The 13,094-nt window shown below is 33.9% G+C and overlaps 1 protein-coding gene across 3 annotated transcripts; it reads left to right on the top strand.

The window, feature by feature from the left end:
• Positions 1 to 903: 903 nt before the first annotated feature.
• LOC112792189 (serine/threonine-protein kinase SAPK2) lies at positions 904 to 3,664 on the top strand. 3 transcript variants are annotated; one of them, XM_025835327.3, is made up of 9 exons: positions 904 to 1,314; positions 1,424 to 1,480; positions 1,580 to 1,681; positions 1,914 to 1,967; positions 2,059 to 2,151; positions 2,245 to 2,337; positions 2,436 to 2,540; positions 2,644 to 2,742; positions 2,995 to 3,664. In XM_025835327.3, exons 1-9 carry the CDS (start codon positions 1,195 to 1,197, stop codon positions 3,292 to 3,294), a joined length of 1,023 nt encoding a protein of 340 aa, XP_025691112.1. In that variant the 5' UTR covers positions 904 to 1,194; the 3' UTR covers positions 3,295 to 3,664. The 3 variants fall into 3 exon arrangements, with proteins under 3 accessions (XP_025691112.1, XP_025691111.1, XP_025691110.1); XM_025835326.3 differs by having other exon boundaries at positions 911 to 1,314; positions 1,406 to 1,480; XM_025835325.3 differs by having other exon boundaries at positions 1,024 to 1,314; positions 1,406 to 1,480; positions 2,059 to 2,337.
• Positions 3,665 to 13,094: the final 9,430 nt, after the last annotated feature.

Here is a 13,094-nt window from a genome sequence, read left to right on the forward strand (position 1 = left end):
AAATATTAAAATTTTATCAAATAATAAAAGAAAGAATATTACATTTGTGTTATGTTTTAGCGTCTCTGGTATAATGAACGTTTTATGGATTAATATTTTTTTTATTCAAAGGACTTTTTTAGATAAGTGTATTTCAATTAGAGTACCAAATAAATAATACATACTTGATACTACTGTGGCAAAATATTTTCATAATAAGTAAAAATTATGGTATATTAATTAAAAAAATTAAAAAAATAGAGTAAGAGAAGAAAAGAGAATAAATCTATTAATTTTAGATTAAAAGTTTTATTTAAATTGTATTAATAATATATAATTATTTTAATTTAAATTACATATATTTAATTAAAAAAAGAAAAAAATTTTAATTTAGTAATATATAATAATTTTTTTGTGATGGATTTTTTGTACGTATATGAAATATTTTGGTGTCAGATAAATGTAAGAGTTGATTGTTGTGTTTTGTACTGTTTAAGATTTCCACTTCTCCCGATCGGTCCAGTCCCGGTTTTGACGGTTGAAATGGGAGAAGGCAGAACCGCAAAAGTAGTAGAAGCAGTGAAGCACTGAAAAGCATATATGAATAAATGAGAGAAGGTTGCTTCACAGAAGGGGTAAGTGGCAACTAGCAACTAGAGTAGGGCAGGGGTCCCTATCCCTTACCGGATCTTCCTTCATCCAACAATCAATTGCCACGTCGGACCAATTCTTACATTGCATTATTTTCCCTTCAAAGCTCCCTCACTCTCCTTATTTTACATGTTTTCCATCCCTCATGCAACAATTATACCACATGAAAGAGAAAAAAAAAGTTTAGTTTGCTGAAAGGTCAGACTTAGAGGTGCAAGTGGCCGTATTAAGTTACTATTTGTTTTATATAAATGGTAATAATATTTGTATGCAGAGGTTTGCACGCACATTGGAATTTGTAGGCCATAAAAAAAAAGATGCGATGCTCCACGCAAACACTTAATAGTTACAGAGAGTTGTACTACTTATGCAACTACAAAGCCAAGCACATACAAACACTCATCAATTCCCAACGAAATTATTACTTACCTCAGCTCACACAATATTATATTGCTATTTCAGTTAGCACCATAACTGGTTGTTCTTAATAACAAGTTTAAGTAGTAGTAGTAGTATTAGATTTCCAACCTTTCAACATTGGAACAAAGAAGTTCTCTGTCAACCATGGAACGTTACGAGGTAATCAGAGATCTCGGTTCAGGGAACTTCGGTGTAGCAAAGCTTGTTAGAGAGAAATGCAGTGGTGACTTCTATGCTGTCAAGTTCATTGAGAGAGGCCTCAAGGCTTGTTCTTTTCTCTTCTCTTAGCTTAGCTTAGCTTCTTAGTTAACTTGTCATCATCACGGCTTAGAATTGTGTGTGATTTGATTTGCAGATTGATGAGCACGTGCAGAGGGAGATCATCAACCATAGGTCCTTAAAGCATCCCAATATCGTTAGGTTCAAAGAGGTACTCATAGAACCATCTTCGTTTTAGGATTCAATCGGTGAAATCTCAGACTCAGAGGCTTAAAGTATTCAACTTGATTTGATGGGTTGTTCATGACAGGTGCTACTTACTCCAACACATCTTGCCATAGTGATGGAATATGCTGCTGGAGGAGAACTATTCGAAAGAATATGTAGTGCTGGAAGATTCAGCGAGGACGAGGTAATCATAATCATCATAATATAAAAGAAAGCTTCAGTGCTTTTGCCTATGAGGCCACTATATTTGTATTCTAATTCTTTTAGGATACATAAACAGTGACGCAAGGGAATTTTTCATAAACAAGTCAACTTAGTAATATAGTACTACTATTTCTCTTTTCTCATCAAAGATAGTACTTTTTTTTAGAATATTTCGCACCTTAAATTCTTATTTTGTTTGCAACTTTGCATAGGCAAGATATTTCTTCCAGCAGTTGATTTCTGGAGTCAGTTATTGCCATGCAATGGTAACCATTCTTGCTCAAGCCCAGTATATTATTATCCAATGAAGATTTTCAATTTCATTTTGATTGAAGATGCAATATAATTTGCTGGTAGGAAATTTGCCATAGAGATCTCAAGCTGGAAAACACACTTTTAGATGGAAGCACAGCACCAAGGCTTAAAATATGCGACTTTGGTTACTCAAAGGCAAGAAACTTGTTACATAATTTCAATGAACATGTTTCATGTTTCACTCAGAAACCCTCTAACATTGTTTTTTATTTTTCCATCTTGTTTCAGTCTTCTGTTCTGCACTCGCAGCCAAAATCCACTGTAGGAACCCCTGCATATATTGCTCCAGAGGTCTTGTCAAGAAGAGAATATGATGGAAAGGTAACTCATCTACTTCTTCACTTTTTTTTGTCTGTCGAATTATGTTGTTCTCTTATTTGGCCACGAATATGTGCTGTCATGTTTGGAAAAATGATTAGGTTGCAGATGTTTGGTCTTGTGGGGTGACCTTGTATGTGATGCTCGTTGGTGCTTATCCTTTCGAAGACCCAGAAAACCCAAGAAACTTCAGAAAAACTCTCCAGGTTTGTTTTTATTGGATTCACAAATATTCTCTTTATGTTGCTTCTTTAATTTAATTTAACAACTCACACAATTTATTAATTTTGTGTGTGTAATTTTTTACAGCGAATTCTGAGTGTCCACTATTCTATTCCAGACTATGTTCGTATAAGCAAAGAGTGTAGACACCTTCTATCTCTAATATTTGTTGCCAACCCTGAAAAGGTACAATTATTTGTGTTAGTCTCATAAGTCCATAACATTTTTGTTTTAATAAGAGGATTACTTCTACAAAAACGTCCTTATGTGAAGATAATACCGTAAACTATTAGATAGTTTGACATATTTAGTGGAATATGTTTGACTTAGTTCATAATACTATCTTCACATAAAAACGTCTTTGTGGAAGTAGCAACCTAATTATCCCTGAACAATGATGTCAACCTTTTATTTGTTACATGATTGATGATAATGCAGAGAATTACCATACCAGAGATAAAGATGCTACCATGGTTCCAACAGAACCTACCACTAGAATTCACGGATGAGGGTGCAGGTAGCCTGCAAAATGGTGGTGGGAACCATGATGATGATAGTTCAGTTCAGAATATTGAAGAAATATTATCAATAGTACAAGAGGCTAGGAAGCCAAGTGAGGATAACCCAGAAGAAGCTGGTGGGCAGTTTGTTGGGGGCAGCATGGACCTTGATGATATTGATGTAGATGCTGACATGGATGATATTGAAACAAGTGATGATTTCGTCTGTACTTTGTGACTTGCAAACTTTGCACTTTACCAATGCAATACCATACATCAGATCAGACTAAAATTCTCTCTCAAGAAAAGTAGTTTAAGATAAGATGGTGTTCCTTTTCCTCAGCCTTAACGGGATAGGCAACAGGGAATCAAAGTAGACTAAAGCTCTCTTTATAAAATAAATAAATAGTTTCCTTTGATTGGAAGTTGCTTGTAGTGGCTAGAATCGTATAGGGGGATTTTGCTGGTTTTTCTTGCTTTTCCACTTTGCAAAACAATAATCCCACTATATTGTAAGATATGCTTATCTTATGTGTATTATGTATAATAATACTTGGTACTTGGGGGTTCTGTACCCGAAATATATAATATCAGAATCTTGAGTATAAGTTTTATAAGGATGCAAATATTTTTTCTTTATATAATTCTATTCAACTCATGCAACATTATATCCATGTTGAAGATACTTATAATTTTAACAGAAATAAAAAGAAAAGCGAAATTGTTTGTGTTTATGCTGTGTCCTTCTTGCGAATGTGCTATGATCCGTTCACATTTGAGAAAGAACAAAGAAGTGGCCTATCACCATCATTGTGTATCAGGCACTAGACAAATTCTAGACAAATTTGCCAAACAACATAAGTATCTGATACGAATGATTTTTATTAGAGTATGATTTGATATTATGTAAAAAATTCGACCTGTTTTTCTATTAATCGAATACATATATACAAATTTTGATCTGAAACTATATCAAATATTTTCTATCTTAAAATGCATAATTTTCTATTCTAATAAAAATATACATAAGAGTACTATTGGAGTACTATATTTAACCTGTTTTTATTTTTGTTTTTTTTTAATTGAAAAGTATTTGAGTACTCTTTTTGATACAATGTTTGATATTTGTAATGAAAATAAAAGTATAGAAATAAAAACCGAAGATTAAACATAAAATAAAAAATAATTCTTCTGTGCTTATTTTTATTGTTTCTCAATTTTGGAGAAAGATAAAAAAAATGAATCATAAAAGATTTAAAATTTGTTTGGGCATCATCAAATTACTAAAAATTATTTTTTTAATTATTTTTTATTTTTTATTTTTTAGTATACTTAATATTTTTTAATAGTAAAAATAAAAATATTTAAAAAAATTTTAAAAACTATAATTTATATTTTTTAAATATTTTTATTTTTTACATAAATAAATAAAAATATTTGTTTATATTTACACATCATTAATAAATAAAAAAATTATATAAAATATCTAAATATAAAATTATTTTTATTTTTTAAAAATAATTCAATTTAAAAAAATCACTCAATATCATGCTATAATTAACAAATGGCGCGTTATTGTGACGTAAAAGAAAATGGTCCTATCTCTTCGTTGGTCCTATTTCTTCATTCTGGGACACAAAAGAAAAAATGTAAAGAAATGTCCCTCCAACTATTTTATAAAGTTGGGATTTCGATCTCACATTTACACTTCAATTTTTACGCGTTTAATCTATCACAATTACATTTCATAAAATTATCTTTTGATACAATGTATGTGTCAGTTTCTTTACTATTTTAATTTAGAAAAATTATTTAGAAGTATAGTTGAGGTCAAAGATTTCTTCGTATATAGAAAGAACACAATCATTTATTTTCATTGGGTTGTCTTCTGGTGTATCGATCGGTACAATCAAATGAAGATCAAGACTAGTTTGTGTGAAAAACATAAATATGATAATAGTCCCATGACGACAAAATCTCTGTTTCTCTATATTTTTTCGACTCATTAAATTATATCCCATATTATTTTTATTATTATTATTTTTGTAATATAAAAGTTTGCTTCTTTACACTCGTCTTATTGTACAAGAACAAAATTTGACTTGTCCACAAAATTTAATTTCAGTTACTTCCAATAAAAGAAAACTAACTTAAATTGAGTGGCATACTCTTAAAAAGAGTTTAAATCTGCGATGGTTAATCTGTTTGATTGAGAAATATTGTAGAAAACAAAAAAAACTAAAAAATGTATAAAACTAAGGTGCGCATCTAACTAAAAATAATAAAAACGGTATAATACAAAATTATAAGAGATATTACATTGTAAGAGATGATACGTGACAACACCATTTAAATTGAAAAGATTCATTTAATTTCGTTGTCTTGCCTGCCTAGTAGTAATTCATTCATACTTAATTTTGTTTTTGTTTATTAATTTATCCCTTGATCTCAATCCCTAAGAAAAATGGACTCGTTGCATGCGTGTACATATTATCTGATACAGGCGTACAAAGAGAGTGATGACTAATTGGTCATTCTAAACTGAGTATCCAATAAAACATGCTAGGAAAGTAGTGTACATATTATCTGATACAGGCGTACAAAGAGAGTGATGACTAATTGGTCATTCTAAATTGAGTATCCAATAAAACATGCTAGGAAAGTAGTGAAATACTTATTAATGAATAATTTAGATATACATAAAAATATTATATTAATAATATTTTATAATTTAAGTATAAATATGGTACTTTAAAAATATTCTCATGTATATTTTTATTAGGATAAAAAATTATGCATTCTAATTTGTTAGGATAGTAAATTATGCTTTTTAAGATAGAAAAATATTTGATATAATTTTTAATATCAAAAGTTGTATATATATTTGTTCATGACTAATAAAAAAACAGGTTAAATTTTTTACATGGTATTAAAGCATACTCTAATACCGACAAACACAAAAGGAACCTAAGCTGCATAACATAACCATGGCAGCAGAATCAGAATCAAGAAAGAATTCTATAACTTCAGAAAAAGGAACTAAGAAAAATTACTCAGTCATATGACCTCAATGCAAGTGACAACCCAGGAAATGTAATCACGCAAGTGCAGTTGCGTGGAGAAAATTATGAGAAATGAGTTAGAGCTATGAAAATATCACTTCCGGTTCGGAGAAAATGGAGATTCATCGATGAAACTTTCGCAAAACCAGAATAAGGTGCATCTGATTTTGAGGATTGGTGGACAGTACAATCTATGATTGTATAATAGATTTTGAACACGATCGAATCAAGCCTATGGTTGATCGTTGCGTATTTCGCTGTGAACAGATCACGAATACAACAACTGAAGTCAGATTTGATGAGATGTAAATAGGAAGAAATGGTCATGATGGCGTATTATGGGAAATTGAAAGTACCGTGGAATGAATTAGCACAGTGCGAGCGAATTCCAAAATGCACGTGTGGTGGATGTAAGTGCGGGATTGGATCTCAACTCGAGAAGCGAAGGGAAGAAGAGAGGGTCCACCAATTTTTAATGGGCCTAGATGATGCGAGTTACGGAACGGTCAAATATTCTGGCAATCGATCCTTTGCAATCGCTGAATCATGTGTACGCAATGCTAGTCCAAAAGGAGAAGACGATGGCTAAGGAATCAAAAGAGAGAGGGTTGGTTGTGGGACTCGCAATGCAGACAGGGAATATGACGAAAGGACAAGGAGATCCTAGCCAAAAATCAACAATATGCTCTCACTGTGGCAAAAATGGGCATGATGTTAAAAGATGCTTTCAGATTGTAGGATATCCAGAATAGTGGGGCGATCGACCAAGGAATGAAAGAAGAGATGGTGGCAAAGGCTACGGACGACAAGGCACGCGTACTAGAGGAATTTCAGCGCGTGCACATGTGGCACACACTGATGGAAGTGGTAGGCATGCTACCAACATGAAAGACACGAGACGTGAGATGTGAGGATTGACCAATGAACAATGGCAAGTATTGGTAGATATGATAAACAAGCAAAAACCAAATGACTCTGAAAAAATGACTGGTAAGAGAATTATTTATTTATGGATCATTGATAGTGGAGCCTCCAACCACATGACTGGAACCCTGCAAAATTTATGTGAAAATAAAACTATACGCGGGTGTCCAATATGTTTATCGGATGAAGAGCAGGTGATAGCGTGCAAGCAAGGAACAGTGATACTTGAAGGAGGACTTGAATTGAAAAATGTTCTCTATGTACCTCAATTAAAATGCAACTTACTCTCAGTTTCTCAATTAACAGATGAAGAACACTGTCTAGTACAATTCACTGATAAATTTTGTGTCATACAGGACCACACTTCGATGACGCTGATTGGAGTGGGTGAACGGAAGGATGAGCTCTATTGGTATCGTGGGGCACACAAGATTCAAGCTTGTCATACCAGAATAGAGAATCAACTAGCACTTTGGCATAAGAGACTAGGGCATCCATCATTTCAAATTGTGCAAATGCTCCGAAATGAAGTGGAAAATATACAACCAATGAGATTTGTAAAATTTGTGAAAAATCTAAGCAAACAAGAGATAAGTTTTCTTTGAGTGACTATCAAGCTTTTAATATTTTTTATTTAATCCATTGTGACTTGTGGGGACCCTATAGAACTCCCTCCTTCTGTGGTGCTTCGTATTTCTTAACTATTGTGGATGATTGTTCATGAGCGGTTTTGATATATTTGTTGAAAGAAAAGGTTGAGGTATCAATCACATTGAAAATTTTTTTCACTTTGGTTGAACGCCAATATAGCAAATATGTTAAAATGATGCGATCTGGTAATGGAACGGAATTCATGTGTTTAAAACAATACTTCCTACAACAAGGCATTGTTCACCAATCGTCATGTCTTAATACACCGCAACAAAATGGATGAGTAGAGCGCAAACATCGACATATTCTCAATGTTGCTAGATCATTACATTTTCAAGGCAATTTTTCTATCCAGTTTTGCGGAGAATGTGTCTTAACTGCTGGCTAATTAATTAATCGTACGCCATCCTCAATACTGAAGGGCAAGACTCCATATGAGGTTTTCCATGGAACAATTTCAAGTTATGAGCACTTGCGGAATTTTTGGCTCTTTGTGTTATGCTCAAAATCAGAATAAGCAACGGTATAAATTTGTCATTCGTAGTCGAAAATGTGTGTTTGTCGGGTATCCTTTTGGGCAAAAAAGATGGAAACTATTTGACTTGGAAAAAGAAGTTTTCTTTGTTTCTCGTGATGTTCATTTTGTTGAAGATGAGTTTCCCTCTAAAGCAGATCAGGTTTTGGAACCAAGGATTGAAGATATTGGACCTCCTGTGACAGAAATAATTGTTGAAGAAGACACACACAACGAGATCAGTACTCCACACTTGAATGACTGTGCTAGGGACTCCCTTATTGAAGAACCTATTGACCAACAAGGGGGACATGAACTCAATGAAGAGATTGAAAAGTACATCGCTGATGATGCATTGGAACCACGTGTAGTAGAAACAACGCCGATTTTTTATCTACCATTAGTCACGATGAACGTTTCACTTAGTCGGGGTCACCGCATGAAGACACTCTCAGTCAGGTTGTGCGATTTTGTCTCTGTTGCTACGATACCAATAAGCCCTACCGACCAACCTCTTTCTCCATCAAAATCCTATGGTGTGTCCTATCCTATACAAAATTTTGTGAATTATAATTCCTTTTCCAAACAACACCGCAGTTTTCTTACCTCTCTCCAGACAGAACATGAGCCTTTATTTTTCTCTCAAGTAGTTAGAGATGAGTGTTGGCGCGATAAGAAATTCATGCACTTCAACTCAATGACACTTGGAAGCTCACAACCCTTCCTCCAGGAAAGAAAGCACATGGGTGTAAGTGGGTCTATAAAATTAAATACAACTCGGGATAATAGAGAGGTTCAAAGCAAGACTGTTAATTTTGAAAAATAATCAAGTGAAAGACTTGGAGTACAATGAAACGTTTTCTCTAGTGGTAAAGATGGTAACAATTCGCACAACACTCGTAGTGGCAGTAGCCCAGAATTGGAAACTCCACCAAATGGATGTCTACAATGTATTTTTTCATGGACGACGTTTATATGAAACTTCCCCTGGTTTTCAAGTGTCTCAACAAGAACTGGTTTGTAAACTTCAGAAATCTCTCTATGGACTGCAACAAGCTCCACGATGCTGGTTTGTAAAACTTTCATCAAGAAATTCCCAAAGAACCATTCCTTGTTTAGCCTTCGCCACAATAGCGTGCAATTGATAGTTTTGGTATACGTTGATGACCTTGTAATTGCAGGAAATGATGGTGCTGCAATTCAACGTTTCAAAGAGTATTTACACACATATTTTTATGTGAAAGATTTAGGCCGGCTGAAATACTTCTTGGAAGACTCATAAACAACAGACTGCCTTCTCTGTTGAGGTCTTTCAATGGCTCAGACAACAAAAGAATTGAAGTGGATTAAAGATATACTCTCCTCTCTATACGTGTCTCATCATGCCCCCATTCGTCTCTATTGCGACAATCAAGCAGCTCTTCACATTTCTAGAAATCTAGTTTTTCATGAACACAAAGCACATTGAAGTATATTGTCATCTTGTTCAGGATGAGATCGTGCACCAACACCTCCTTCCATCTTATGTTTCCATTCAAACTCAGTTGGCCGACCTTTTTACTAAAGCTCTTGGTGCCAAAAAGTTTGAGGCAATATTAATCAAGTTGGGCATTAAAGACTTGCATGCTCCAACTTGAGGGGGATATTAATGGATAATTTAGATATACATAGAAATATTATATTAATAATATTTTTATAATTTAAGTATAAATACGGTACTCCAAGAGTACTCTCATGTATATCATTACTAGGATAGAAAAGTATGCATTCTAATTTGTTAGGATCATAAATTATGCTTTTTAAGATAGGAAATATTTGACATAGTTTCATATCAAAAGTTGTCTATATATGTGTTCATGACTAATAGAAAAACAGGTTGAAGTTTCTACTGATCTCCTTCTAATTTGAAAGCTAGAAACTCTAATCGATCGCATTTTATTATTCTTAATGAGAAATATATTGAGCAAATCAATGAGGAGATTGTGCATGAGGAGCTTTACGTAGAGGAATCCATGCAAAGTGGACCGGATGTTAGAATGGAGTAACATGGGAAAATTTTTAGACCGAGGATTAGAAAATTTTTTTTCGAATAAGTAAGAAGGCTAGTAATAATAGGAATGGGCTTAATGGGTTAGGAAAAGTGAACAAAGATAAAATAAAGGCCAAACTAGTTGAGAGTCATACTTTAGTGCCTTCTGACTTAACATCTGCTCCTCCTCTAACTAAGAAAGTGAGCTCGAAAAATCTAGAGAAAGAAGCCATGGAGTGTGAGAACCTTCACAGGAATGAGTATTATGGAAAGGGAATAGTGGGAAGCTTTTGAAGTTGGAAAGATCATGAAAGAAGGCATGGCAAAGCAAATGGCGTCATCCTCCTGCAACAATCTGAAACTTTTTCAACCGGCTATGACCACTAATGTGGAGGAGATGGCTGCAAATTGTCAAGAGAAGAACCCACCTGATCCCATGATTGAAGATCTAGGATCATCATAAAACGGTGAGGGTAACTTTAAGGAGCTCAGTTTGAGCCTGACCAATGGGGAGCTACACTCCATTTGATCTGCGTCTTTGGTGACATCTTTTTTCTGTTTCTTTTAATGATTTTCTTAATGTGAAATTGTTGTAGTGTTGGTGGAAGTTCTTTTACTACTTTAATTAGAGATATTAAAAGAGTATCATATTAATTTTTTAGTTCTCCTTGAAATTCATATTAGTGGGGATAGAGGAACTAATATTAAAAATAAGTTGTCTTTTGACAGTTGTTTTGCAGAAAAAGTCAGAGAGTACTTTGGAGGTATTTAGTGTTTGTGGAATTCTGTTGAATGGATAGTGGATATTTTGTAAAGTCAATAATAATTCGTGCATATGAGGATGTTAGGAAAGGACTTACAGCCATGGGTTTTTACTAGAGTGTATGGAAGTCTTCAGAGACTACATAGAAAAGAAATCTGGAAGAATCTAAGGGAGCTAATTTCGCAAAATAGTCTCCCTTGGTGCCTGGCTGGGAATTTCAATGTGCTGATGCATAATTTTAAAAGACAAGAAGGAGCAACTACTCAATTTAATGGTGCGTGTGTTGAGTTTCAATAGAGTGTTTCTGACTGTGGACTTTTAGACTTGGGATACTCAGGATATCCCTTTACCTAGAAGAAAGGAAATTTGGTCAAAAGATTAGATCGTGGTCCGAGCAACATGGATTGGTAGATCAGATTTTCGAAAGCAAGAATAAAGCACGTACTTATGTTAAAATCTGATCATGTTCCTTTCTATCTTCAACTTTCTACTGCTCCCTCATCTAACAGAGGGAGAAGACCATTTAGATTTTTAGTATCTTTGTTATCCCATCCGGACTTTAATAATATAGTTTCTAACCATTGGAAAATAGAAACTAATTGGTTCCGAGATGTTGCAAACTTTCAAGATTCTCTTAGAGTATGAAATTCCACAGTACATGGGAATATCTTTTGAAGGAAAAGTAGAATTCTAAGAAGATTGCATGGCATCATGAATGACTTGAGTGTGAATTACAACCCTTATTTAGAAGATTTCGAAGTTACTCTTTGGAAAGAATATGAAGGTCTCCTTTCCCAAGAAGAGATGTTATAATTTCAAAAGTCTACATGCAAATAGATAGAGTACAGCGATAGAAATACTAAATATTTTCATGGTACCATTATGGTCAGAAGAAGGAGGAATAAGATTATTTCTTTGCAGGATGAAGGGGGTAATTGGATACATGATAGTCACATCCTTGAAGTAATGGCCACGACTTCCTATACTAATCTATATTGTGATGATCTCCCTAATGTTCCCTTTATGATTAATGGTGCTTTTTAGACATTAAGTGATAAAGATAGGACTCTGATTGGCTGTAATGTCTCCTATAAGAAAATTAAAGATTCTCTTTTTAGCAAGGGTAGTTTAAAGGTATCTAAAAAAGATGGTATTTACTATTTAGGCAGGCTTTTACTAGAAAAAATAGGATTTTGTGGGACCGAATTTGTGTAGGATGATTGAGAAGATTTTCTTCCAGCCTCAGAAAATCAAAGAGATAATGAGACCTTTACTTATTACTAATCTAAATCAAATAAAGCTTATCAGTTTATGTAATGTCTCAAATACAAAGTGATCACCAAAATTCTGGCCCAAAGGCTATGGAGGGTTATGGAAAAGCTAGTGCAGCCAACCCAATATAATTTCATCCCAGGGAGACATAGTTTTGATAATATTATCATCACCCAAGAAATTATCCACTCTATGAAGATTAAAAAAATGTCTAAAAGGATGGATGGCGATTAAAATCGATCTAAAAAAGACTTGTGAAGACACTCTGGTTGATATTGGGATGCCCCTTAGTTCATCTTGATGGTAACCAGTTCTATTTTTTCACGAGGATTAGGATTCTACGGAATAGGAAAACCTTGGACAAGTTCTCTTTTTAAAGAGGAATTTAGCAAGATGACTCTATTTCTCCTTATAATTTTGTTCTTTGTATAGAAAGGCTCTCTCATCTCATTATTGTTGTTGAAGATCATGACATTTGGAAGCCTATCAAGCTGAACAAAGAGTGCCCTGAGTTTTCTCATCTACGTTTTGCTGATGATTTAATTCTCTTTGCGAAAGCAACTATGGACCAAGGTGAGGTTATTAATAAGGTACTTGAGGCCTTCTGCTCTAGGTCGGGTAAAAAAGTTAGCAATGAAAAGATGCGTATCTTCTTTTTGAAGAATGTGGGTGATAATATGAGAAGTCAGATAAGTAGTATCCTTAAGTTCTCCAAAACTGATGACTTGGAAAAGTACCTTGGTATTCCTCTCCTCCACTGTAAGGTCTCAAAAAACACATATAATGACATTATTAACAAGATGAACTATAGACTAAACAGTTT

Source organism: Arachis hypogaea, chromosome 13 (genome assembly GCF_003086295.3).
Source record: "Arachis hypogaea cultivar Tifrunner chromosome 13, arahy.Tifrunner.gnm2.J5K5, whole genome shotgun sequence".
Classification (NCBI taxonomy): domain Eukaryota; kingdom Viridiplantae; phylum Streptophyta; class Magnoliopsida; order Fabales; family Fabaceae; genus Arachis; species Arachis hypogaea.